At 38.7% G+C, this 24,998-nt stretch overlaps 1 protein-coding gene across 1 annotated transcript in view; it reads left to right on the top strand.

The window, feature by feature from the left end:
• The window catches only part of CPED1 (cadherin like and PC-esterase domain containing 1), a 34,238-nt gene extending 12,808 nt beyond the window's left edge, over positions 1 to 21,430 (top strand). The window contains exons 6-8 of the mRNA XM_018557737.1: positions 2,771 to 2,858; positions 11,814 to 11,960; positions 21,055 to 21,430. Of these exons, the coding sequence (XP_018413239.1) occupies positions 2,771 to 2,858; positions 11,814 to 11,960; positions 21,055 to 21,228 (409 nt within the window). The 3' untranslated portion in view covers positions 21,229 to 21,430. The remainder of the gene's footprint in view (positions 1 to 2,770; positions 2,859 to 11,813; positions 11,961 to 21,054) is intronic.
• The last annotated feature ends 3,568 nt before the right edge of the window (positions 21,431 to 24,998 follow it).

Below are 24,998 nucleotides of genomic sequence, written 5' to 3'. Positions count from 1 at the left end.
TGCATGAGAATTATATTATGCTGGCCCAGCCAATCAAGATGCTGAACCCGGAAGAAGACTGGGAGAAGATAGAAGCACAAGCGACGAAGGAGAGAGCAGACACTGCAGCGCTGGAGGGGATCATCTATAAGATAATTCTGCCATAATGTGCTAATATTTTGTGCATACTACCACATTATGGCAAACACCTCCAGGGGTCCAAAAATTTAATTTTGTGTTGGCGGTTTACTACCGCTTCAAGGTTTAAGTTTTTAGCATACATGGGGCTTCTTGTAGGAGCACATCAATCACTTTCAAAATACAGTGCAAAAATAATAGCTGGGTATTATTAAGTCACAATGGGCAACAAATGCTCTCTTCCACAAATTAGAATGTTCTTAGCAGTATAGAATGATCACACTAAGTTGATTTCTGCACATAAATGTTACTTGCATTGATACTTAAATCCATTGTTGGTGTGTGTTATAATATGTAAGAAACGCTGAATGTATATTTTTCCTGCAGCTGCATAAATCACAATCAACTTCATCTTGATTTTATGTATGCATGAATGCATGCATATAATTTGTATGCAAACATTACCTATGATCATGTAGGTTGAATCTAATTTATTGTGATAAGGTATACGTGCAGTCATAATTAGAAGGTCTATTAATGTTAATAAGTGTAGTACCCATATGGAAACGCCATCCAACTAAATGATGCAGGAATGTGTCATATAATAAGGCTGTGAAAAGGAAGACGGAAAATGCCGCAATCAGTAGATTACAAACAGGAAACAACTGCCAGTCACGGTTGATTTCAGTAAAAGAATATATTCCACGAATATATGCAATGTGTGTTCCTGGGCTTGGGCTTCATTAATGTTTATTGCCCTCAAATACATTATTTGGATGATGTGCTACGTGGTACTGCTACAGCTAGTGTGGATATCAAAGATTACCGTAAAGCCTATCTCCAGATAGAAAATAAACTTCTTCTTGCAGTCGGGCTACCTCTGTACACTGCAAGAGTTAACTGCTCCTTTTTTTCTATGGGGATTCTTTAAAGCAGATTTACCCACCAGATCCTCATTCCCCCTGTGGTTGCACTTACCTTTACCCTATCTACTCTGCTGTGGAATGTCCCTCGGTGTCCACACATCTAATGCTGAGCTTTACCCTGCATTAGACATGATAGAAGGCAATAATCTTGACAGCAGCAGGGATCAGTTAACTAAAACTGCTTTAAATAATTTTATAGTTTATCAATGTAATCAATAGTTTATGAACCAGGAAGAAGGTAGTGGTGGACCCCCAAAAGCTTATCCTGCAAAATATAACTGTTGGTGTAGATTGATTTAATAAGGTAATACAGCATGTTCACTTTATAAGGTGTATGCTCACTTTGCAAAGTGAATGTTCATTTAGTGAGTAAGGCTGGGTTCACACCTAGGCGTATCGAATATGCGCGTTTGTCGTGCGTTTCGTGTCGCACATTTTTACCACGATTCACTGTAAAAAACCACGCGACAAACGCGCGTTTCCGAGGGCTACCTGGCTGTATCCCAATGGATACGCGCGGCAAATACACCCCAAAGAAGCTTGGGGTGGGAACCATGCCCATAGGCAATTATTGGTTTTCACATGTTGAGCGTTTTACAGAGCGTAGGAACGCGCTGTAAAACGCCCAGATATGAACCAGGCCTAAAGGGGAATGAGGTGAAGCTGTGTCCAATCATGTGCAAGCAAATCTTATATTTTTAATTTCTCATGCACACAATTGGGCATTCATAGTGAACACAGCTTCACCTTCTTTACCAAGCTAAGTGAACATACACTTTGTAAAATGAATAGTCTATACTCCTATAGTAATTTAACCCCTATGTGACTGGAAAGGAAAATTAGACTTTACGTTCCTGTAGAAGCAACGACTAAACTGATCAATAATAATTACTGTGAAATTCTGTAGAAAATTAACATATAAATTCTTCTTATAAAGGGCACCATATCAGTTACAATCTTGTATAATTTTTTACAGTCTTCTTTAGATGTTAGAAAGCTATGAAGTATGAGGGCTTACCCAAGCCACCCATCCACTCTACATATGCTCTAGATATTGTTGGTATAGGTAAAGACAATTCTACAATCAGACTGTAACATGTGGTCACCTCAGGAAAATGTATATGTAAAACCATGACCCAAAACTAGACTCAAAGTAGCCCAGTCCCCAGAGAATTGTCATCATAGGATGGTGACTTGAAGAGGGCACAATAATATAAATTCTGACACCTGTGCTGCATACTTTATATATCTGTCTGTGTGATTTGTGCCCCCCTCCACATTGCTTAACAATCAGAATAATACTATAAACATTGTAATTATTGGGTAGGAAAGACTAATTAAATGCTTCTTGACGGTAGCAGGCAAACAGATAGCATCTACTTTTTCAAACAGGCCTGACAGAGTGGCTCTGCATATTTTTTAATATCCATACCCTAGGGTTCCTCCAGAGGCTGCCAGGGGTTCATTGAGCAGTGAGCAATAATGGTTTAATCTCCTGCCTACAGTGACCAACACTGTAGGGAGACAAAGTCCCACTGACATCCAGGGGGTCACTTCCACACTGACCGCCAACAGAAAGGGACATTACACTGTTTACCAATGTATGGAGGCATTTCTCCACTGACCACTAACGCAAGGGAATGCCACAATTTTCATTGTGTTTCTTTTCTGTGATTGTTATGAATATTATTATTACTATTATTAGTAAAAGCTTTCTATTTTTGCAGGAAAAATCTGCCTGCTATTTTGGTAATCATAAAATCTATAGGAATGGGCTTTCATCTGCCAGTACGTGGTATTCGCTCCCTAACACCTGTAAGTAATATATATATTAAAATGATTATTTTTATTATACTTGTATTTTTTTGCAACAACACTTAGAGCGGTGCGTTGGTTTTCATGCCAACCCATGGGGAATCTTTCTACCTGACAGCATTTCTTTTGAGGAAGCTGCCCTACAGTGTTCTCCATTTTACTAATACTCCAAGAGTGCATATAAAATGTGGTCTTACCTGGCTAGAAATATTGGCACACATTTTCCATATTAGGTAACTCTTACAATGAATATTTATCAACTCAGAATGAGTCTAAAAAATCTTTACTAAATTTCATATTGTCCACAGTGATCAATTACAGCTTATAATTTTAAATGTAAACACATTAAATGTTTTATCTGTATAAAAGATTAGTATTTTGTATTGTATTTTTAATTTCTATGAAGGTATGGTGTTTATATTGTTCTGTGCTATCATGCAAGGTTTATGAGAGGTTCCATGAAGTCTCCTCAAATGGGATATATAGGCCCCATTCATTTTTCAACACTTGCCAAAGCAGGGGCATCTGAAAATGAACGGGTATGAATGGGAGCAGTTCACACCAATATGTTGCAATAATGTGAGCTGCCCTGCGCTAAAACAAAAGTAGGGCAGAGCAGGCACTACGTTTTTCAGCACAACTTGTTTAACGCGTGTCACCACAATGAACATCAACACAAGACAAAATCAACACCTTATAGTTTAGTTTTAAAATCAAACACAAAAAAAAATTGCATGTCACCTTACTTTGCCAAAGCAAGTGAACTCACGCACACATTTCGGTGTGAATGCACCCTTATAGAGGAACTCCATCTTTATCTTAATCTTAATCGCAATCTACAAACACATACTTCTAGATAATTGCAGACTTTTTATTTTTTGCATACCTTATTTTTCTTTTCCTCCCCATTCTTCCCAGTGGCCATTTCCCTTTACTTCCAGGAAACACTGGCACATGTGAATGGGACATGTGATTATGCACTTCATCTTAAGGAGAAAAATGCCTTTCCCTGGAATCTTGCGAGATTTTGCAGTTTACAGATGAGATTTCCCAGCAATGCTCTAGTAATGTAGCCTTCCCAGAATTCAACTGTGAGGTCAGGATTACATCACTAATGCCTAATAGGACCAGGAACTGGAAAAACAGTAATTGTAAGCAAAAGCAAAAAAAGGTTTGCTTAGCTAACGAATTTAACATGATTTTATTTCAGCATGAAGAGCTGCATGTTGATGTGATTTTTAGTGAGAGGAGGTAAAGGTCCACTTTAATTAAAACATATGTTTATTTATTAAAAGTGCCATTATGCCTCCCCAAGCAAAATAAGTATAAGTAAAGACCTCAGGTTACAGTTTGTCTCACTTCACACAGCTGCTACCTTCTTTTGACAAGTCAGCTTTAACAGCCTTCTGGAAGTTGAAGACTGTGGGTAGGGTGGAACTGGACTAGCCATGATTTGAGGTATGAAGTTGTATTTAGATATTTTCAAAAACGGTTGAGAAGAGTCGCTTGTGGACTTTCCTTTAAAACTCTACTCTAAGAGTAAAACAGTTCCAGTTATTCAATTTTACTATTGTTATATTTATTATACATTTTTTTTGTAATTATTGGTTCAAAGTAGGAGGGTTGTGCTGATTTCTATGTTAGAACAATCTTAATTATTATAATAAGCCATGATGTTTCACAAAGTTAGGCAATAAATTCTAATAAGAAAAGTGCACATAAACACAAATAATTATAATCATTTAAAGTGAACCTTTAGTTCATTTGAAATGTTTTAAATGAAAAGTGCTCCCTGAGAGCAGTCACCACAGAATGCCTGCTTTTACTTTTATTAGTCCTTATTAGAGCTGCGGAAATTAACGATTAATTCCTCGATTAAACTTAATTTTTTTTGATCGGTACTCACCTCTCAGCCGACTTCCGGGTCTTCCGGGAGTTCCGTCGGAGATCAGGTGACGTCACGGACATCAACGTCACTGGACTCCTCCCCCTTCCCCAAGTGGCTCCGTCGGCTAACGAAGGGAACGAAGGGAAGGGGGGAGGAGTCCGGTGACGTCGATGTTTGTGGCGACTAACGAAGGGAAGGGGGAGGAGTCTGGTGACGGCGATGTGCGTGACGTCACCGGACTCCTCCCCCTTCCCTTCGTTAGGCCCATCAATTCCTTCAGCATTCAAGATAATTCATTGTTTTACAGGGTCTGCCATGTGACACTGCTGGATGATTTACTGTGGGGGCCAGGTGAGGTAGAAAATACCATGACGCTGAATTTAAAGCAAAGACTGCAGCTGTTTCAAGCCATAACTTCATGTGTGCTGGCACTTCTTTGAAACTAAATACTACCATTATGTAGCTTATGTTTGGGAGTACATTTAATGGCTAATAATTTTAGCATTTGTGTAGTTTTTCTTTTTTTCTTTAGCTGGAGTATGTGGAGTATGTAATGGAAGCCAGGAACATACAGATCACTATGAAATAAAATCATAATACAAACTAGTGTAGAGCTTTTTTGAATTTTCTTTCAATTTTTTTTATTGAAGAATGTACAGAACATTTTTTGTTTCAAAAACAATATCAGCATTGAAAGGACATCTGTTGACACTGACAACAAAAAAATTATGTTATGTTGTTTAGGTTCCCTGTATGGGAGGTAATCATTGCACATGAATTGCAGTCCAGTAGATACCGAAAAACAAGGTTGACAGATCTCAAGGGGCAGTACCCTCATCAGGGCCATCAAGATACAATTTTCATTATACTAACTGTTGTTGTTGCGGAAACAGACATAAAAGCAGGTATAGGAACTTGTAGGTGCATAATTAATTTCTTATCCTGGGTCAAATGTAGTAATCTCCCAAAGATAGTCTATGAAGGGACAAGGGAGTTGAGTGGCCACAAAATGTAGTATAAGGAGGCTAAGATTGGAACTACAAGAAATAAGGAGGGAAAGGGGAGGTAATAAAAAAAAGGGCAGTCAGTGTAGGAAGGGGGTAAGGTTACGGGGGAGTGAGGGCAGACCAGGCTGCAGGGGGGGGTCTGTAGGTGGGGGGAGTTCTAAGAAGAAGTGGTGTATTTATTTTAAATAGTGAGCTGTGAATAAAGGATGAGGGTAGGAAATGGTCTATACATAGTTTCCAGATACAATGGAATTTTTCCAGCATGTCCTACTATAAAGTAGTATACACATGGTACAAATTTCAGCCAGTTTCTGTGAACAAGACAAAATTTGCACAGTGGGTGCCACTGTCAGCACCCTTCTGGCTGGCATCCCTTGATCAGCTGATCGAAGGAGCAGGTTGGAAATGTCTCAGCCAAACAGAGATGGCAGCCAATCAGCTGCTAGCTCCATTCAAGTATTCTGACAGTGGCCGGCAGCATCCTGCCCTCTTGATATCTCATGTAGCTGTACCTCCTTCCAGCTGTGACTTAATTGGTAGTTATAACTAGCAAAATGAAAAGTGCACATGGTCAGTAAAATCCACAGAACAATACCTCCAAGGCATATCTGCTCTCAATTTACTCATTGCTATATGTACTGTTTAATCTGGGTAGTTTAGAGTTAGGAATCACACTTTGCAGAGATAACGATGTGGTAGTGTGGCTTTGCATCTATTTACAAATGTATGCAACTAAAAATTCTGTTTTTAACCTGAAATGCTGATTATGTATAGACTGTTTTCCCAATATGTCCGCATTAGAAAACAGAACTATATCAGTGATACATACAAAGTTAAAGTAGAATTTAAGTCTTTCCTAGCAAGCAGTAGAAAGAAGCGCCATGATTTAAAAAAAAAAAAATAGGCAAATACCTAATTACTTACCTGTTCCAGCGCCGCTTGCTCCCGGCTCCTGAACAGCTGTGAATGAGGAAGTATGCAGGCGCTAGCGCAATAGAAGCAGCTGGACAGTAAGGAGCACACATGCCGGACAGACAACGCGGGACAAGAGGAGTCTGCTGTGGATAAGAGACCAGCACTGGAGGGACTGTCACAAGTGGAATGAATAAACTTATCACATCAAGAGGCATCAAATATTGCAAAGTGCATTGGGGGGGGGGGGTAATGTCACTTTAATACAGCTTCTAAATGTAACCTAAAAATAAACAAAACAAAACAAGGTAAATTTGGTGCTAAACCTTGAAACATGTTTTACACAATTTTTCAGTAGGGTGGCCACACAAAACTGGAAAAGTCTATTATCTACTATCTTAAACCAGGCTATGGCTTACTTTATATTACATTATTAAAATTCTCCAAAAAGTTAACTGAGAACATCAGAGTTTTATCTAATCATCTATAGTTCTGACATTGTGCTGCAGATAATAGAAACCATGAAGTTCCCCAAATCTAAAGCCTATACATTATCATGTTTTTGTACATTTCAATATAAACTATAAATCTGGTTTATAAATCAGTAGTAATCTAATCCATATGCTTTACCTTAGCACAGTGCCCAAACATTAGTCAAACTTGCTAGTATTTCTACAGTCATGTCTATTCCAATACTGGTCTTATGGGTGAAAGGGTTAACACTTGACAGTAGAGTCATCACCTGAAAATAAAATAATTTCTGTGTATTGCACAGCTAGCTTAGGTTTTATAACATTACTGCATAACTCTCTCCATATGTGGAGCTCTGGCTGAGGTCCATGTGGACTCAGAATGCTCACATAACACATCCAAGGTGACTTGCAAACACATTCCTGACACTGTCTGCTCAGTATGACCAAACAACCACACAGTAAACACTCAAAATATGCCTCCATTGTGCTGTACTACTTCAGTTTATAACAGTGCAGGCTGTTGGTCTGCACGATAACAAGTTAAGAAAAGTAGCATGTTAGGCTTTTTTTTAGATACTGACTGGGTATTTATGGGTAGTAGCTCGTGCTTGACTGTAATGATAATAATGTATGTTGAGCAAAGATACTATCAACACGGGCCTTTGGTTCCACAATAAATACACATGAAATATTGCATATGATGTGAAGGACCTGCTTTAAAAGTGTCTTGTTTTGACATCATAAGAACACATAAGTAAAATATTGTATTCACAGATTAAGGACAAATGAGGTAAATCCAGTTGATGTGCATATGTTTATAATGTATAGACATATTCAATTTCAACACAAAAATGTTTGTTTAACTTGTGGTGAACTCTTGGTTTCAAATCATTTTTTGGAAATTGTAAATGAAACCGAGTGTATTTAGAGTATTTCTAAAAACAGGAGAATGTAATCAGTGTACTGCAATGCTATAAGCGCGTGCAAACATTTTTAACGCTGTGTTCTCTGTAAATACTGTATGCGTGTCTGTGGGACAACTATATCTGTGTATTACACATGCAGGTTGGGCTTCCTACTTAGCTGTGTAAATAAATGCTTCTGCTATACTGTTGCTCCCCCTCAGTGGAAGTCAGTTAATCTAATATGACTACTCAAATATAGGCCTTTATATGCAGTTTAACCTGTAGTTGATGTTATCTCAGTATTCACCTGGGATGCAATCACTATTGGTTAAAGGGAAACTATTTTGATTTTGAGTCAACTTTATTTTGTTTTCTTTGTTTAGGTTTATACATTTCTAACTGTTGTTTATATTTTTTCACTATCTATATACAGTCTTTTTTTCCACAAATTACCAAATACATTAGACAGGGTTTCCAGTGTACTTTTGATTATCTAAAGACAGCACAGCAGCTTGCTTTGCAGCTCCATTAGTCCTACCCTTTTGCTATTTGATAGAGAAGTCCCTGCTCTGACTACTACTCATTCCAATAAACTAACCATGGCAATGATGTGCGAAGGAGACTAAAGTGCCATTTGCTGGCTAGATAGAAGGCTTTATGTTATTCATGTGCAATATTTCATATTAATGGCCTAAAAAAAGCATTTTTGAAAATGTTTTTTTGTCTTGACCATAATAAATAAAAAACAATATCTACAAAACTACTATACATTTCCATTAATATCAGTATAGCCAGTAGAGGGAGTATCGAAATATGTAATAAAACCAGGAAATATAGGAGAGTAAAAATATAAAAAATATGACAGTCACATCTAAAATTATTTTCAGGTAAATGTAAAAATCTTTCTTAAGAAGTGTAATCACTCAAAAAACAATACAGCTACTCTTTGTAAAATCTTGAGTTCTTAAATTGTAAGGAATATGATGGCTTTTCAGGGTTTTTTAGTCACATTCAACTGAACTTGTTCTGAATATTGAAGATATTTCATAGTTTATCCAAGCCATTTATCCAAGACATGATGGCAATGGATTTACATTGTGGGACACTGTTTGCATTTTTTGCATTACTTTGTCACATTGTGCAGTTATTTATATTTGATATTTTTTTGGAATGAGTAATAAGGGGCACTAATGCACTCATTCCTTAGAGGGGGCAGATATCTGGAGGCACCCTTATTTTAAAGATTCCCCCACCACAAAACCCCACATTCTCTTGGGTATCAGATGTGGCAGAAGAGGCACTTGCCCCTCAACCTGGGGACAAGATGCCTTGCAAGCAAGAGTATTTACTGCCCCCATTGCAAGGTATTCTCCCAGTGTTAAGTGACATGTGACCTGTGCAGGAAGTGGAGGGTGGACATGCTCGCTAACCTCCCTTTTCAGGTCACCCAGGCTGCATGTCTGGATAAGGGTCTAGTTTGAATTGTGGGGCGGAACTCCACACTGTTTGTTTCTTTATGTTAAAGAAACAGTACACTTTTTTTGAAAAACAGCATGTGGTTCTCCCTAACATTCAAACCAGACTCCTATCCATGCATGCTGCCTGGGTGGCTAGCAGTATACACTCAAGAAATAGATGGGTTAAATGGATATAAGAATGTGAGTAGCTTAGTGTGTAAGATACCGCAGTGGTTGATGGTAGCCGAGGTTCAACAAAGACTTGAAGAACTTAACGCAAATAAATCATTAGGACCAGATAACCTGCACGCTAGGGTACTCAAAGAGCTCAGCCAGGTTATAGTGAGACCGTTATTCCTTATTTTCAAGGACTCCATAATGAAAGGCTAACAAGTGGTTGGCGTAAAGCTACGGTAATACCAATATTAAAAAAAGGTTCAAGATGCCAACCGGGGAACTACAGACCAATCAGTCTAACATCAATAGTATGCAAACTGTTTGAGGAAATGATAAAGTGGATTTTGTTTTTGACAATGGTATAATAAGTGATAATCAGCATGGATTTAGAAAGAACCGTTCTTGTCAGACCAACCTACTAACATTCTACAAAAAGGTGAGTAGAGATCTGGATAGAGGAAAGCCGGTCGATGTGGTGTACCTAAGTTTTGCAAAAGCATTTGACAAAGTAGCACATAAATGCTTAGTACACAAGTTGAGATCTATGGTCATTGATGAAATGGTGTGCACATGAATAAAGAACTGGCTACAGGAACCAGTATCACATAAACGCTTAGTACACAAGCTGAGATCTATGGGCATTGATGAAATGGTGTGCACATGAATAAAGAACTGGCTTTCTTAAGGGACCGTAATATACAGGGGTACAGGTACTCCTAGAATGAGATCCTAATAGGTTGGACTTGATGGACTAATGTCTTTATTCAACCTCAAATACTATGTAACTATGTAACATGAATGAACCGGCTACAGGAATGTGTCCAGAGAGTATCTGTAAATGGTTCCTTTTCTAATTGGTCTAAGGTCGAGAGTGGAGTGCCCGGGGTTCTGTGCTAGGCCCCATAATGTTTAACCTGTTTATTAATGATATTGGGGAAGCTGTTAAATAGCCATATTGCTGTGTTTACAGATGATACTAAAATTGGGAGGGTAATAGACACGGGCTTAGACATTATAACATTACAGGAGGACCTGAATAAAATAGGGGTGTGGGCAACTATATGGCAGATGAGGTTTAATGGAGAAAAATGTAAAGTAATGCATTTTGGGGTTAAAAATAGGCAAGCGGAATACACATTATTGGGTACTCCACTAGGGAAGTCAGAAATGGAAAAAGATTTGGGGGTCATAGTAGACCACAGATTGAATAACAGCATGCAATGCCAGGCTGCGCCAAACAAAGCTTGCAGGGTACTGTCTTGTATTAAAAAAAAGGGAATGTACGGTACAGACAAAGCAATAATTTTGCCACTTTATAGATCATTGGTTCGACCTCATGTTGAGTGTGCGGTTTTTGGTCACCATTCCACAGAAAGGATGTACTTGAGCTAGAGAGAGTCTAGAGAAGGGCAAAAAAACTAATTAAGGGGCTGGAGGATCAAAGCTATTAGACAAGATTGCTAAACTCAAATTTGTTCACACTGGAATTGAGAAGATTAAGAGGGGACATGATTTTGATGTACAAAATGTGAGGTGGTGATGGCAACATCTGCAATAAACTTTTTACTGTAAACTCCCTAACAAAAAGACTAGATGCCACCACCTAAAATTGGTGGAGAAAAAAAATTAACCACCGAGGGCCTAGGATAGGGGTAGGCAAACTTGGCTCTTCAGCTGTGCTGAAACTACAAATTCCATAAGGTATTGCAAGCCACGGGCATGACTCCCAGAGGCAGAAGGATGATGGGATTTGCAGTTTCAGCACAGCCGGAGAGCCAAGGTTGCCTATCCCTGGCCTAGGGGCTTCTTTTCAGTCAGAGTGATTACATTTTGGAACTCTGCCACAAGCAGTGGTATCAGCAGAGAATATTGATTCATTCCACAATCAATTAGATACCTTCCTAAGAGACCATAACATACAGGGGTACAGGTACTCATAAAAACTAAGACCACACACAGACTCATGTACACACACGCATGCACTACACAGGTTGAATACAGACCTGTGTCTGTATTCAACCTCAAATACTATGTAATTATTAAGTGTGCTACTATGTGGGATCAGTTGATGTATTATACCGTAGTAAATGTAAAACAATTTAAATACACATATTTATATAAAATATTTATACACAGGTGCAAGTAAAACAGCTGTCCGAAGAAAACAAACTAATCCTAAAGACTGCTACACTTTATGGATATGAAGTAGTGGATACATTTAGTATCACTATGGGACGATATAAGGAATTCTTACGTGGGAAATGTGGATGCCACTATCATGAGGTTTGTATACAAAAATAAATAAATGCATTTATATCTCTGCATGCTTCTGCTGTAAATATGTAAGAGTTAGATTTTTTTTTTTTGGTTAAGGACTAAAGCACACTTCCACATTTAGGGATTGTGATTCAATTTCAAGTACTCTTCTGTGCTTTTTATATAATTTGCATGTCTTTATGTATGCAATAAAAGGAAACCTTTCCTTGGAGAATACGGAGGTTGACCCTCATGCATCGCTAACCCAGAGCAAGTATACAGATAAGCACTTCTGAGCTTCCTCTGACTTCCCTGATCAATATACAATACTTGTCACAACAAGTAAATATACAATGCTCGTATAGTGCTTCTGCATATATTTTTAGGCAGTTCTGCTATTGTTTGCTTTGGGTAAATGCATAATATCACCAGCGCTCCACTCCTCCAAGAGAGGCAATTCCCATAACTAAAGGGGTGAAGAAAGTCAAGAAAACACTGTTCTTTCTGATGATGTAGAATGTTTATTGAGGGCTCAAAGCAAATGTGTGTGTATGGGAATACTGTTTTGCATAGGCAACAGCAGGTGGAAAACTGAGAAAGCTTGCAGCAATCTGGCAAAACTGCAGCAGGTAAAAAAGTGATTACTGATAAGCTTTAACCCACTATTTGTATAGCTTAGAGATAGAGTGGAAGTAAGTGTTGTTCAAACATAATCTACCAATTCTAAATTGTCTGAAAGATCACTGTTTCCTTAACTTTGTTAATACCTATTTATATAGACATTGATCTTCTTGATAGAATAGAACACTTGTGGTCCATCAGGCCCATCAGCAGAGGGCGGGAGCAATGCTAGTTTACTATTGGCTATTGCAAATTGAAATAGCCAATAGGAATCTAGCAATGCATTCCTATGGCCATAATTTATTTTTTTATTTTTTCTATTCTGACACGGCTCCGTGTCAGAATAAAGAAAAAAAAAGAAAAATCAGTGTTTCTCTCCTGGGCGGCCGAGAGCGGTAGACTCCCGGAGCGCCCGGGAGAGTTTTTTTTTTATTTTGACGGCAGCAGAACCGCCGGACAATAGAAAACTGTTGGGCGGAGCTAGCTGTCATTGCTAGCTCCGCACAATTGTTTTCTATTTATTTTTTTGTGCTTTTTTTAACTATTTTATTGTTCTGCTCGGTCTCTCAGATGGACCGAGCAGAACAGCCGAGCCGAATGCCGCTCAGCGGCAATCGGCTATTCACTCACTGCTGTTCGGCATCTATGAGAATAGACCGAACAGCAGCCAGTAGCCTGCCAGAGGTTCGGCTCAGCCAATCCAGATGTTGGATCGGCTGAGTCGAACTCCTTCTGCACTTCAGGTCGGCCGAACATGCTGAGCATATTCGGCCGACCCGAAGCCACGCAAAGCCACCCGATGTACGGCTGATTTCAGCCGATATATACGGCTGAAATCAGCCGTACCAGCCTGAAGTGAATAGCCGAACAGTGTTCGGCTCACTTCACTTCAGGTCGGTCTTTCACTCGGCTGCCTACGGCAGCTTAGTGAATAGACCCCTTAGTGATTATGTCAATATGCAGGTCAATTACTGAGCCTGAATTAGTGCAAATAAGCCTGTAAATTTAAAACACATTGTTGCTGCAAGCTAAAGACACTAACAGGGTTATTCACAAAAGGGTGAAGAGTTTGGAGAAGGAAGGAGAAGTGAACAATCTAGGACAACATAGCTGATGTGGAAAGTGATCTGAATTGAAGAATGTTTCCAAATCAGCTATTTTGACCTAGATTGTTCACTTCTCCTGCTTTCTCCAAACTCTTCACCCTTTTGTGAATAACCCTGTAAATGTATTTGTAGTCTGGACTTCTTTGACAAGATCACATACACCACACATATCATACAGCAATGCCAGCTATCTTGATGCCTAATATTGCCATTGCTGTTACTATAGGAATGTTGGTCATGTTCTGTATGTGACCCTAAAAAAACTAAAATAGTTTATAAAATTTAATGTAGAAAGTCCGGCTTCATAGTTGCAACCAATACACCTGATTTAATCTTCTGACAAACTGGAGACTCTTTATTGGTTCATTATTAAGATAAGGATTTCAAATATAAGATATAATTGTTAATATTTCCAGAGATTGTCCAGCATTGTATAGTGCTGATTGGTTCCTTCTCTATGGAGGAAGGGGAACAAAGCTTTCACAGTTTGTGTGAAGCATTCACATGTAGGTCAGAGATGGGGAGAATACCTAGGGAGGGAGGGAGGATAGGTAGATTTCTCACTGCACTTGCAGAAGGACGCTGTTATTATTCCTATTTGGTATTCATTAGCAGCATAGTATTGCACTTTGACAGACAGCCAGTGGCATGTACCTCAATAGGAGCCGGAAATGACGAAGATGGCCTCATTTGCTGCTCTAGTGCAGCCTGATATTGGAAAAAAGAGTGCAGGGACAAAAGAACAGCACAAGTGCTGGCAGATGATGTTGCCACTGATGTCATGGGGGGGTTGGTGGATACAGACGTCTGGATCATAGATGTGGCAGGGGATGCCAATCACTATTGAGTGCTGTCAAGTAGTGAGACACATTTAGCAGTAGTTAGGCAGGATGGCACCAGTACAACAGGTGAAGATGGAGTCAAGGACAGGCAACAAGGTACAAAGGCAGCAGAAAGATAATAAATCAGGGACAGGCTTGGCCAGTAACTTGTGAGAAACAAAGTAAAAAGCAGCAGGCAGAGGAGTAGTCAGGAGACAAGCCAAGGTCACACAGAAATAGAGCAGCAATCAAGAAAGTCAAAAGGTATCTGTTCTGGTAGAGCCTGCAATGTTTGTACTTTCTAAATCTTTATATGCTAATAAAAATTTATTGAAATAAAAAAAAAAAAAAGAAAGTCAAAAGGCAAGCCAGGTCGGCAACAGAAGGTCAGCAACAAGATCAGAAACTCAGGTCACAGGATACAGCTGAAGATCTCTCTACACTGGAGGCCTGTAGGTCTCAACCTTAAATAGCCCATGTTATGCCACGATACATAATATGTGAATGATGCATGCACAGATGTGCCCAAGCCTGCACAGTGAAGCATTGCTATGCATAATTTTTTAAGCCAAACTATGTTCATGTGCAGGTGCTTATGCTGAACCTCCACTATGTGTGCCGGATAAGGACTCATTCAGATGGGAATGCACGTCCATACAACATGCACGCCCGTAAAACAAAAACCCGCTCACAGAAGGGACAGATGCTGCATGTAATTGCACGCAGCAGCCTGTTCTTCCCTATGGGCTGACACGGCTGCACGCAATTACATGCGGTCACACCCACACCTGAACCTGCATATCTATGTGGGTCCAGGAGCCCACACTTGGATGCACAATGTCTGCGTCCAGGTGCTGGCACCAGGACCCGCTGAGTTGTGCAGGTTCAGGTGTGCATGTGACTACGTGTAATTATGTGCGGCCTGATTGAGCCCTAAACCTTCCTGACAGACAGTGGAGTTCCTGTCTCTTTTTTGGAAGTTTCCCGTTTCTCTTTCCCTCTTGTTGAAAATGACCCTCGGTTATAGAGAGAGAGTAGCACAAGTTAAAAGAGTCAGAGCAGCAATTCTTTTCTCTCACCCCTCCTTTCCTGTACTGATCCATCTGAGGTAAAGTCAGAAACTGTGTATCTAGAAAAAGCAACCGCAGCTGCCTTTATGCTCTGGAAATCCGTTGTCAATGCTGCCCCCTGTATATAAAGTTTATTTGTCAAACAGATTGTATGTAAATAGTATAGAGATACAAGTAATGTGATAACATCAATGTAAAAACTAATAAAAGTTTTACTAAATGAACATAGAGTTTGCCCAAACCATTATAATAAATACTTGTATTTACATAAATTACGCTGAGATTTGGTGCAGTGATAGGCAGATACTCAAATGGGTAGAAAAGCCATATAAAGGCGAAGTGTTATTTAGCTTCCACTTTTTTTATATTTATTTTATTTTTCAAGTATCATACTCTTTTTGTATTTTTGTCCGAGTCCTTGTATTATTCAAAAACATAGCTTTAAAGGGGTTGATTTACTAAAGGTAAAAAGGCTATTTTTGCTTGCACATGATTAGATGAAGAAACGAAGTCAGCAGAACTTTACCTCATTCACTAAGCTAAAGAAACAAATTCCCTGCAAAGTGCAAATTCCCTTGCACAGTGAACAGCATATTGCCTTTAGTTAATCAACCCAATCAACCCCAAAGAGAGTAATGGTTATTGCAGTTAAATAATAACAGTTAAAATAGTATCTTTATTATGTTACAAGCGTACTATACTCTCATATGTCTAATATTTCAGTCCCTAAATGCTTCTTTCTGCACAATGTCTAGCACAAATGTCTGTACAATAAATTGGCATTTTCATACACGCTAATTATAAACAGCCATCATCTGTAGCTACATCCTAAATGCAGTCTGCTGGGATTATTACTCTCTGATTAGAAGATAAATGTTTTCTGGTCCAATAATTAAATGAATAAATAAGTCACATATTTGGCTTCATGTCCGAGTAATTGCTGAAAAACTTTATTGACTTAATTTGTCTCTATCAATGTGTGTAATGGGTAGGAGACTGTGATTAAGATGCATTTTGGATGATCTTTACTGGACAAAATTCTCAACTTGACAGCATTTTCACATAATTGGTAACTAAAGTATTTTTTACTAAAAGATCCACCATAGAAAAAAAACATGAATGCATTTAATATATAAAATATAAAAAGAAAATCATACATTTTGTGTTGTGGTTTTGTTTAAATATTAAATCCTGTTATAATTCATTTGTAAGGCTATTTGTGAAACATTATCTTGGTTTATTACATTTAGGTACTAGCTATATTTACAGCAATAATGAGGCCAGAGAAAAATATTAAATGGATTATAGTAATCAGGGGTGGTTTGGGAATACTTCAAATAAGGGTCTGATTGGGATCAATAAAAAATGTGTCAAGGATTACATTATAATAAACCAAAACCTTTATACCAGTGCCACACATGTAATATTAAAAAAAAATCATCAAAATGTTGCTTTATTTATTCCCTGATCGCAACTTAAGAATACATGTGTAAATATTAGTATAAAGAATCATTTTGTAGTAGGTGCTTAATTTGCTTGCTGATCCTGATACTCTTCAAAATGAGGTTTGTAAGTGGGATAAAAAATGCTGGTATGTACTTAGCCCTACTTAAATTATATACAGTGTAACACTAGCACACTAGTTGATGATAGTCTAAGCCAGTAAGATAATCAACCATATAATATTCAGTAATACATTCAGCATTTATTTGGTTGTATTGTGCAGGGTGTAGAGGTTTCCATTGTGTCCCAAGAAGAATTTTCAAGTTCTGCTAACATTGTGCAAACAGTAGAGAAGATGTAATCATGTTTTTATGTGAGCATCTATTAAAAACACTTCTAAAAGAACACTTCCTTAAAAACATTTTGTTTAGTAGACTGGTAATAGGCTAGAACCTCTGTCACTTTTGGTTGCCATATGTGCCTCTGTTGACACTGAGACTGGAAATGAGAGGAAATGTCCCCGAATGGATAACAGATGGCAGTAAAAACTCTATAGAGGTTCTAACCATTTTTGAAACACAAAGTTTTGTTGGCTGGAGTTTAACGGTAGACTTTTGTAGACCAGCACCATGAAGCATTTCTAGTGGAGTACAATAGATACATTATTAATAATATAAATAACGTAATGAATACTAATTACAAATGTTGCACTAAAGTTCTATCAGTACATCCATATAATAAACCAGCTCCAAATGCAAAATGTAATACTATACCTCCAGGATAATAATCAACAAATTACAGCTATATTACAATGATATTGTACACAATACCTGTCCATCAACATTGCACTATATGTTTTTGCATTGTCACACTTAAAATTCTCAGTCAAAGTGTTACACATATACAGTAGCACTGCAAATCCCTGTTTAGTTATATTGCACTTTAAAACTGCAAGTTTGAATTGAAGTATGCAAAAGTGGCAGTTGGAGGGTTGAGACAAACTATTTAACAATGACTGGGGGGGCTTACAATGGTCAGTTTTTATTACCACTTGAAGACCGGGGTGTTAAATCCCCTTCCTGGCCAGGCCATTTTTCAGTATTTAGCACTGTTGTAATTTGACTCACATTAATTCAGTAATGCAACGCTGTATTGAAATTAATTTTCTAAAAAAATTTGGGACAGATATAGCTTTCTTTTAGTGGTATTTAATAACCACTGTTGTTTTTATATTTTACTATATAATGAAAAAAGTACCGAACGTTTCGAAAATAAACTGTTTTCCCTACGATATATTATTTTTATTCTTACCCAAATTTTTTGTAAAATAAAAAAGATAGGGTCACGTCGGGTAAAAAGACACCAAACATGTCAAGCTTTAAAATCGCAAAAAAAACTACCATACCCATAATTGGCCATAGTCAACGTTTTAAAAGCTTTTACCGCTCATCAGTTTAGTGTTATCAGTGATTAATGGCCCTAGAAGTATTGCTCTCACTCTGACGTTCTCGGTGATATGAAACATGTGCAGCGCAATCGTCATTTTAGCATGTAGGCGCACCCAACGCATGTTTGTGTGTGGGGGGCGTTTAAAAAAATGTTTTTTTTTTAAATATGTGACTTTTATTTTTTTTTGTAACTTAACATTTTTTTAGACATTTTTATACACTTAACTTTATTGCTAAGAAGCCCCCTATGTGCAAGCCAATTTACACAGACAGGTCCTCTTCATGGAGACATCAGGGGACTACTAGACCCCTAATGTCACCTTGGAACCTCCAAAGAAGCTGGTGAAGCAGAGATCTGCTTTACCAGCTTTTCTCCAGCTGCAGAAGCCGGAGAATGACAGCTGAATGCGGAAGTGATGTAATATACATCACTTCCCTCCATTCAGAGATTGTGTGGTGATCTCCCTCTGATTTCCAGTGGCAAAGCCATCGTGTTGGCCCTGGGCCCACACCCGGCACAGCGGAGCTCATGATTGGTGGCGGCTCCCGGATGGCCATTTAATTACAACAGCTGGCCTGGAAGTGGTTAATATATGTTCAATTTATGTATCCAAAAAGGGGAAAAAATAAACTGTTGTTGTAACTGCTAAAAAAGTGTTTAATTTAATACTTAGAGAGTACTTTATATGACTTGTACATGATAAAATGACCAACAAGGTCTATTTTGATTTCAGTCAAACTGGTGCAATATAAGTTTAACAACTGAACTTCAAGCATGAGCTGTTTAAATAGCACCACTGTTTGCCAGCAATTATAGCCATAGTTATGGTTAGCTTTGATAGACAGGCTTGCTCAAACACTTCAAGAATGATTACATGGCGTATTTCCAAAGCACTACAAAGAATCTAGGGCAGCCATGATTGGATAGAGGAGTATCATATCCATATACACATTGTAAAATCATGAGGTCCAGGATCATTTGTTGGTAATGTGTTCTTAAGCTGGTGGCGGGGGAAATCTGTGGGCTATTCAGGAACGTAATAGAAACCGCTGACATGGCAAACTGTGGGCCTACCACACAGTTCACTGAGTTTAGTGAAACAATACCATACTCGTATGAATATCTGATTATGTACTGGCGAAGAAAGGCAGCTATAAATTAACAAATGACCATAGGAACTACCACAAGTTTATGCTGTAATGGTGTCAAGAGGTTTTTAGCCTCCATGCTTGTTATCTGCTTATGCTTGCTTGCATTATATAGCTGGCATGTCAATGTTGTGACAGATAAAATAGAAATTCCACCACACTCCTTATGAGTATGCCCCTTGTAGATGGGCACTAAAGTGACTGCGGATGATGCTGCTTGAGTCCAAGTATGTCACCAGCACACCCGAGTGAAGTGTCCAAACTTGTCTTTATTGAAGCATGTACATCTTGTCACAGAAAAGACAACATTTCGGGGTCATGTTGGGTCCCTTCATCAGGCACAATATGACATCAAGCACGTCGTATTGTGCCTGATGAAGGGACCCAAAGTGGTCCCAAAACTTTGCCTTTTCTGTGACACGATGTACTTGGATCAATAAAGACAAGTTTGGACACTTGATTCCGGCGTGCTGGTGACATACTGTATTTACTTGGACTCAAGCAGCAGCATCCGCAGTCACTTTAGTGCCCATCTACAAGGGACATACCCATAAGGAGTGTCACAACATTGACATGCCATTTATATAATGCAAGCAAGCATAAGTAGATAACAAGCATGGAGGCTAAAAACCTCAACAACACACACATATACAGCAGCAATACATATTGGTCATACCGAGATGCAGAATGGCATAATAGCACATGAAGAGAATTTTCACATGCAGAGAAAAATGATAAAGCAAAAGGCAAACATGCCAATTTTACACACATGTTCAGAGATAAAGTATATAGCCGTACTGATGAGTATTGTGTTTAATGAAACATCAGGTGTATTGAAAAAAAAAACCCTCTAATGACAAATATTAAAGAAGAAGGGTGGTGTAGCCATAATATATTATAAAATGAGTTTTGCCAGATGGGGATCGTTTTTTCATTCAAGAACTTTAAACTCTAGCATGCAGCTATCATGTTTTCCCTGCACCCTCCATTTTGGTTGGGTTTATAGTTCAGGTTGAGCTTTGCACATTAAGCAAGCAAAATTGTTTTTCCAGTAACAGATCCTGATAATATTTTTTTTACAATGACATAGGTGGAGACAAAAGGAATGGGCATGTTCCAAAAAACATAATCATGTATTGGTACCTAAGGAAAAGTAACTATTTATTCAGCATTGATTGCAATTGTGACTCCAGTTTGAATATCAAGCAACATCAATGTATTTTAGGCAGCCTGATTTGCCTTTACCAAAAAGTTTCAATGTTGCTCATGGGTCTCAATTATGGTGTTACTGTTAAGACTTAAGTGATGAGCAAAGCAGACAGCATGCAGACAGCACAGATGTACCTTCATGTGCAATCAATCTCTATTTACAAAAATAAAAACTTTCCTTTGGCAGAGAGGGGAAGTAGTTATGAAGTAGTTATGACATTTGTGACATTCTTTATGTACATCATTTTTTTTAGGTTGTGAAAACCAAGAAGGAAAACAAAATGAAGCTATTAAAGAGTTATACACTTGGCGGCAAAAACTTTCCTCGAGTCCCAGACATTCCGTCAAATCTGAAATCCCTATATCATGTTCAGGGTCCAGTAAATCAAGTCTATTCTGAAATCCTTCTCAGCAGAATATGTGCATGAAAATGGAAGATGACAATGAAGCATGAAGAGCACTGACAGCTCAGCCAGATATGTCCCACTGGGGTGGTGAGTAGTTTGGACACAACACAAGCCTTCCCAATTGGCTGTCGACAGTCAAGTTAAGACATGTAGATGTTCTCTGGACTTTATGGATTCAAGACATCGCCACATAGATATGTAGTTTTATACTTGAAGATGGAAACTGGAGTGGCCTTTAACTACTGCCAAGTTTTGGAAACAATGAACTCTAATCTTTTAGATTTGTTAATAATATTTGTGTTTTATATGTAAATGTTACTTGTTTATAACAGAAGTGTGTACAGAACTTTGTTATGAGGAGAAGTTGTTATCTTTTATACAGTATTTTAAACAAATGTATAAAAAAAAGAGTCTTTTGTTCACAGTGCATTTCTGAATATATGTACATTCTATAAATATGTTTATGTATGCATGTATGTATATATATGGCACTCACAGCTCTTACCATGTGCAGAGCTTCAGTGTTATTTTACTTTAGTGTAAAATAAGTAACCAACCATTTTCATGATGCCCTATGTTTTATTTATATTACATAAGCTAAGTATTAGGGAAACAATTCAAGTACATTTTGTTATTCTCAGTTCTATATGATAGTGATGGGGTCTTTCAGAACAGTGGTAGAGCACAGGCTACAATCACCAGGTTAGTTCACTAGAGATCACCAACAGGTAGCAAGTGCCCAGCTGCATTGACCATTGTACTGACCACTTGTTGAAGGATGTGTTATCCCATTTGAGCATATATCTCTTTTGGAGTCTACAACATGAACCTTTAACTATGTAGTGCATATATAAAGGTTTCTTGACAGATGCACAGCCATATTCTTTATTTAAGGAAGGGTGGCATGTTCTTGCACGCTCTAATTGTGGCACATATGTATTGGCTTGATAGTTCAAGTGATAATTTAGTTTTCTTTTTTGTTTTAAATTAATTTTGTTTTCAAGAGAAAAATGGTACAACATTGCAAATAGACAGTAGGCAGTAAAGGATTTCTCTGAAATGAGAGTATAAATACATATATAACACACATTGTGGTATAAAATTAAGACCATGTGTGGTATAAAACATCCTTAATAATCTTTGTTACACCATAACAGTCATAAGGGATTATGTAGCAGTTCTGGCCTTCTCAATGCTACGTATTTACAGTGTTTAGCCCTAATGAATTCTTTAAAGGTGGGATTCTGGGCCTGGACAATAATATGGTCTCATCCATAAGAATTCATGTAGAATTTTAGCCAGGTGTTATAGAGTATGTAACTAGGTTTTCTAGATAAGAATTGGAATAAGTTATTGCGGTCAACGTATAATTAGGGGTTAATTTTATAGTTAGATTAGGGGGTAAAACATAAGAGCCTCTTCACACCTGTGCAGTCCAATGTTGTGCGTTAATATATGTTCGCTACAACATTGGCTGCAAATTGGATGCTGATAGTGACAATGGTAAACCATACCTGCCATATATGAAGTGGCCTGGACTCTTGTAGCCTCCATGGAGATGTATGTGACAGGGTGACAAAGCAGAGCACAGCTGAAAGACTTTTGTCGCTACATAACAGGATGTGCAAACAAACAAAAGGAATATTAATTTTAGAATTAGTTTGACTGGGTTTAGATCTACTTTAAAGTGTTAAGGTAATCCTTTCCATAGGGAAATAAGAAAACTGCCATTGCTGACTTCCCTCTGAAAATGATAGTTGACTGGCTGCTATGCTGACCCAGTGACTTTAATACTCTCTAATATTTTATCCGGAGCTAGTATGCAGATCAGGACACTCAAAGCCAAGTCAAAAGTCTTAATTTGTTTCCTTGTTCTTGTTTAGTGACACAAAATATTGGCTGCCAGTATGACAGCCAGGGTAACTGTTCATTTCAGAATAAGGACCTCTATGTTTCTCTGTGGAAATTTTTCTTTTATGTTATTTTGCATGTTAAGTGTTCATTTTCAGGGTTAGAGTGTAGGTAAAACCATCACTTTTTTTAGGTTTAGATAAAGATAGGAAAGGTGCCCTGTTATTTTATATTTTCATGTTTGTGTCCCATCAGGAATATTTTCCTTCACTTCCTGTCCCAGAGACAGAACAAGAAGTTTGAGGAAATCCCTTCAACAGGAAGGCAATTCCCCTTTAAGACAAGTATCACTACAACAGACATCCCCATTTAAAAATTTTCCATCACCTCCCATTCCTTTGACAGCTCTAAAATAATAAACATGTCTATTCTGGAGACAATAGTCATCAGGAAAAATAGAAGGTGTGTATCTGTTAAGCAAGGTCACAGCAATAAAAACTGGATAGGAGTTTTAACACTTCACCTGCTATGCAAAATGTTAAAAAAGAAAGTTTTGGCATTACATATACTTTAGAGGAAATGTATCAAAACGGGAGCAGACAGAATCTAGAGCCATTGCCCTTGGCAACCAATCAGCTTCCCTCTTCAATTTGTTCAGTTAACCTCTTAAAATGAAAGAGAGAAGCTGATTGGTTGCCGTGCACAGCTCCTCCAGATTCGATAAATTCCCCTCTTTTAGTATTAGTGTTCAGAGATTGGTTCATTTCCGGTGGTAGGTTGAATGGAAAAATTAGGGAAAGGAACAGGTTAAGTTTAAATTTGACCATACACTTTAAGGTTTCTTACATATAGCCCTGCAGGCTGAATGAGGGTTTCACGTACCTGATGGAGGCCAAGCGATGCAGGCGCGTCCCTTGCCCCTCCTGTCTAGCAGTCCCTGGAGTGGAGACAGGCTAAGCAGTAGTTTGGAGAAGCATGAGTGCTTGTAGCTGGCTTAGATGAAGCAGGGTCACAGGCAAGCCGAAGGTCAAACACAATCGGGCAATGCAGGTACACAGGGAGTAAGCAGGAACGAAGTCCTGAGGCAAACCAATGTCAAGCAAAGCAGAGGCAAGCAAAGCTAACGGCCACTCAGCAACTTCCTTTGATGAAACTCTGGGTAAAATATGTAGTCCTTGCTTAATTACTCTCATGCACCTGTTAATAGAGTACAGTAAAAGTGCAGGCAGGGCACTGGACAAAGCTCTAGGGACAAAATTGAAGTGAAATAGTCTGATAAATATATGTAATTATAGCAGATTACATTGGGGTCTATTCACAAAGCAGCCGGAGGATTTGGCCGTAGCTTCAGCCAATCCTTCGGCTAACTTCGAAGGGCTGCTGTACGGGCTATTCACTATAGCGCGTACAGCTCCCGGACTTGGCCGAGCAGCTCAGCCGAGCCGAACGCATATGCCTCGGCTCAGCTGAGCCATGCTGAAAGCCGAAGCTGGCCGAGCGGCTGGCCATTGGTCGGCCAACAGCCTGCTTCTGACAGCTGGGCGGAGCCAGCCGTGATGTTACGGCTGGCTCCGGCCACTTGCTGAGAGATCAGCGTCCCTGGTTACCAGCTAACCAGGGACACTGATCTCCAGGCAGCAAACTCTCCTGGGCGGTCCGGTAGTCTCCCGCTCCCGGCCGCCAAGGAGAGAAACACTGCTTATACTGCAATAGCCAATAGAAAACTAGCATTGCACCCGCCCTCTGCTGCAGTTCTCCATCAGGTCCACCACTACTGATTGAACAGCAGAGGGCGGGTACAATAGCTAGTTTACTATTGGCTATTGCAAATTGAAATAGCCAATTGGAATCTAGCAATGCATTCCTATGGCCAAAAATGTATTTTATTTTTTCTATTCTGACACGGCTCTGTGTCAGAATAAAGAAAAAAAAAAGAAAAA

Source organism: Nanorana parkeri, unplaced genomic scaffold, assembly GCF_000935625.1.
Source record: "Nanorana parkeri isolate BGI_ZX_2015 unplaced genomic scaffold, ASM93562v1 scaffold301, whole genome shotgun sequence".
NCBI lineage: Eukaryota > Metazoa > Chordata > Amphibia > Anura > Dicroglossidae > Nanorana > Nanorana parkeri.
Note: the sequence above shows the minus strand (reverse complement) of the source record. Positions and strands in the feature narration are given on the sequence as shown.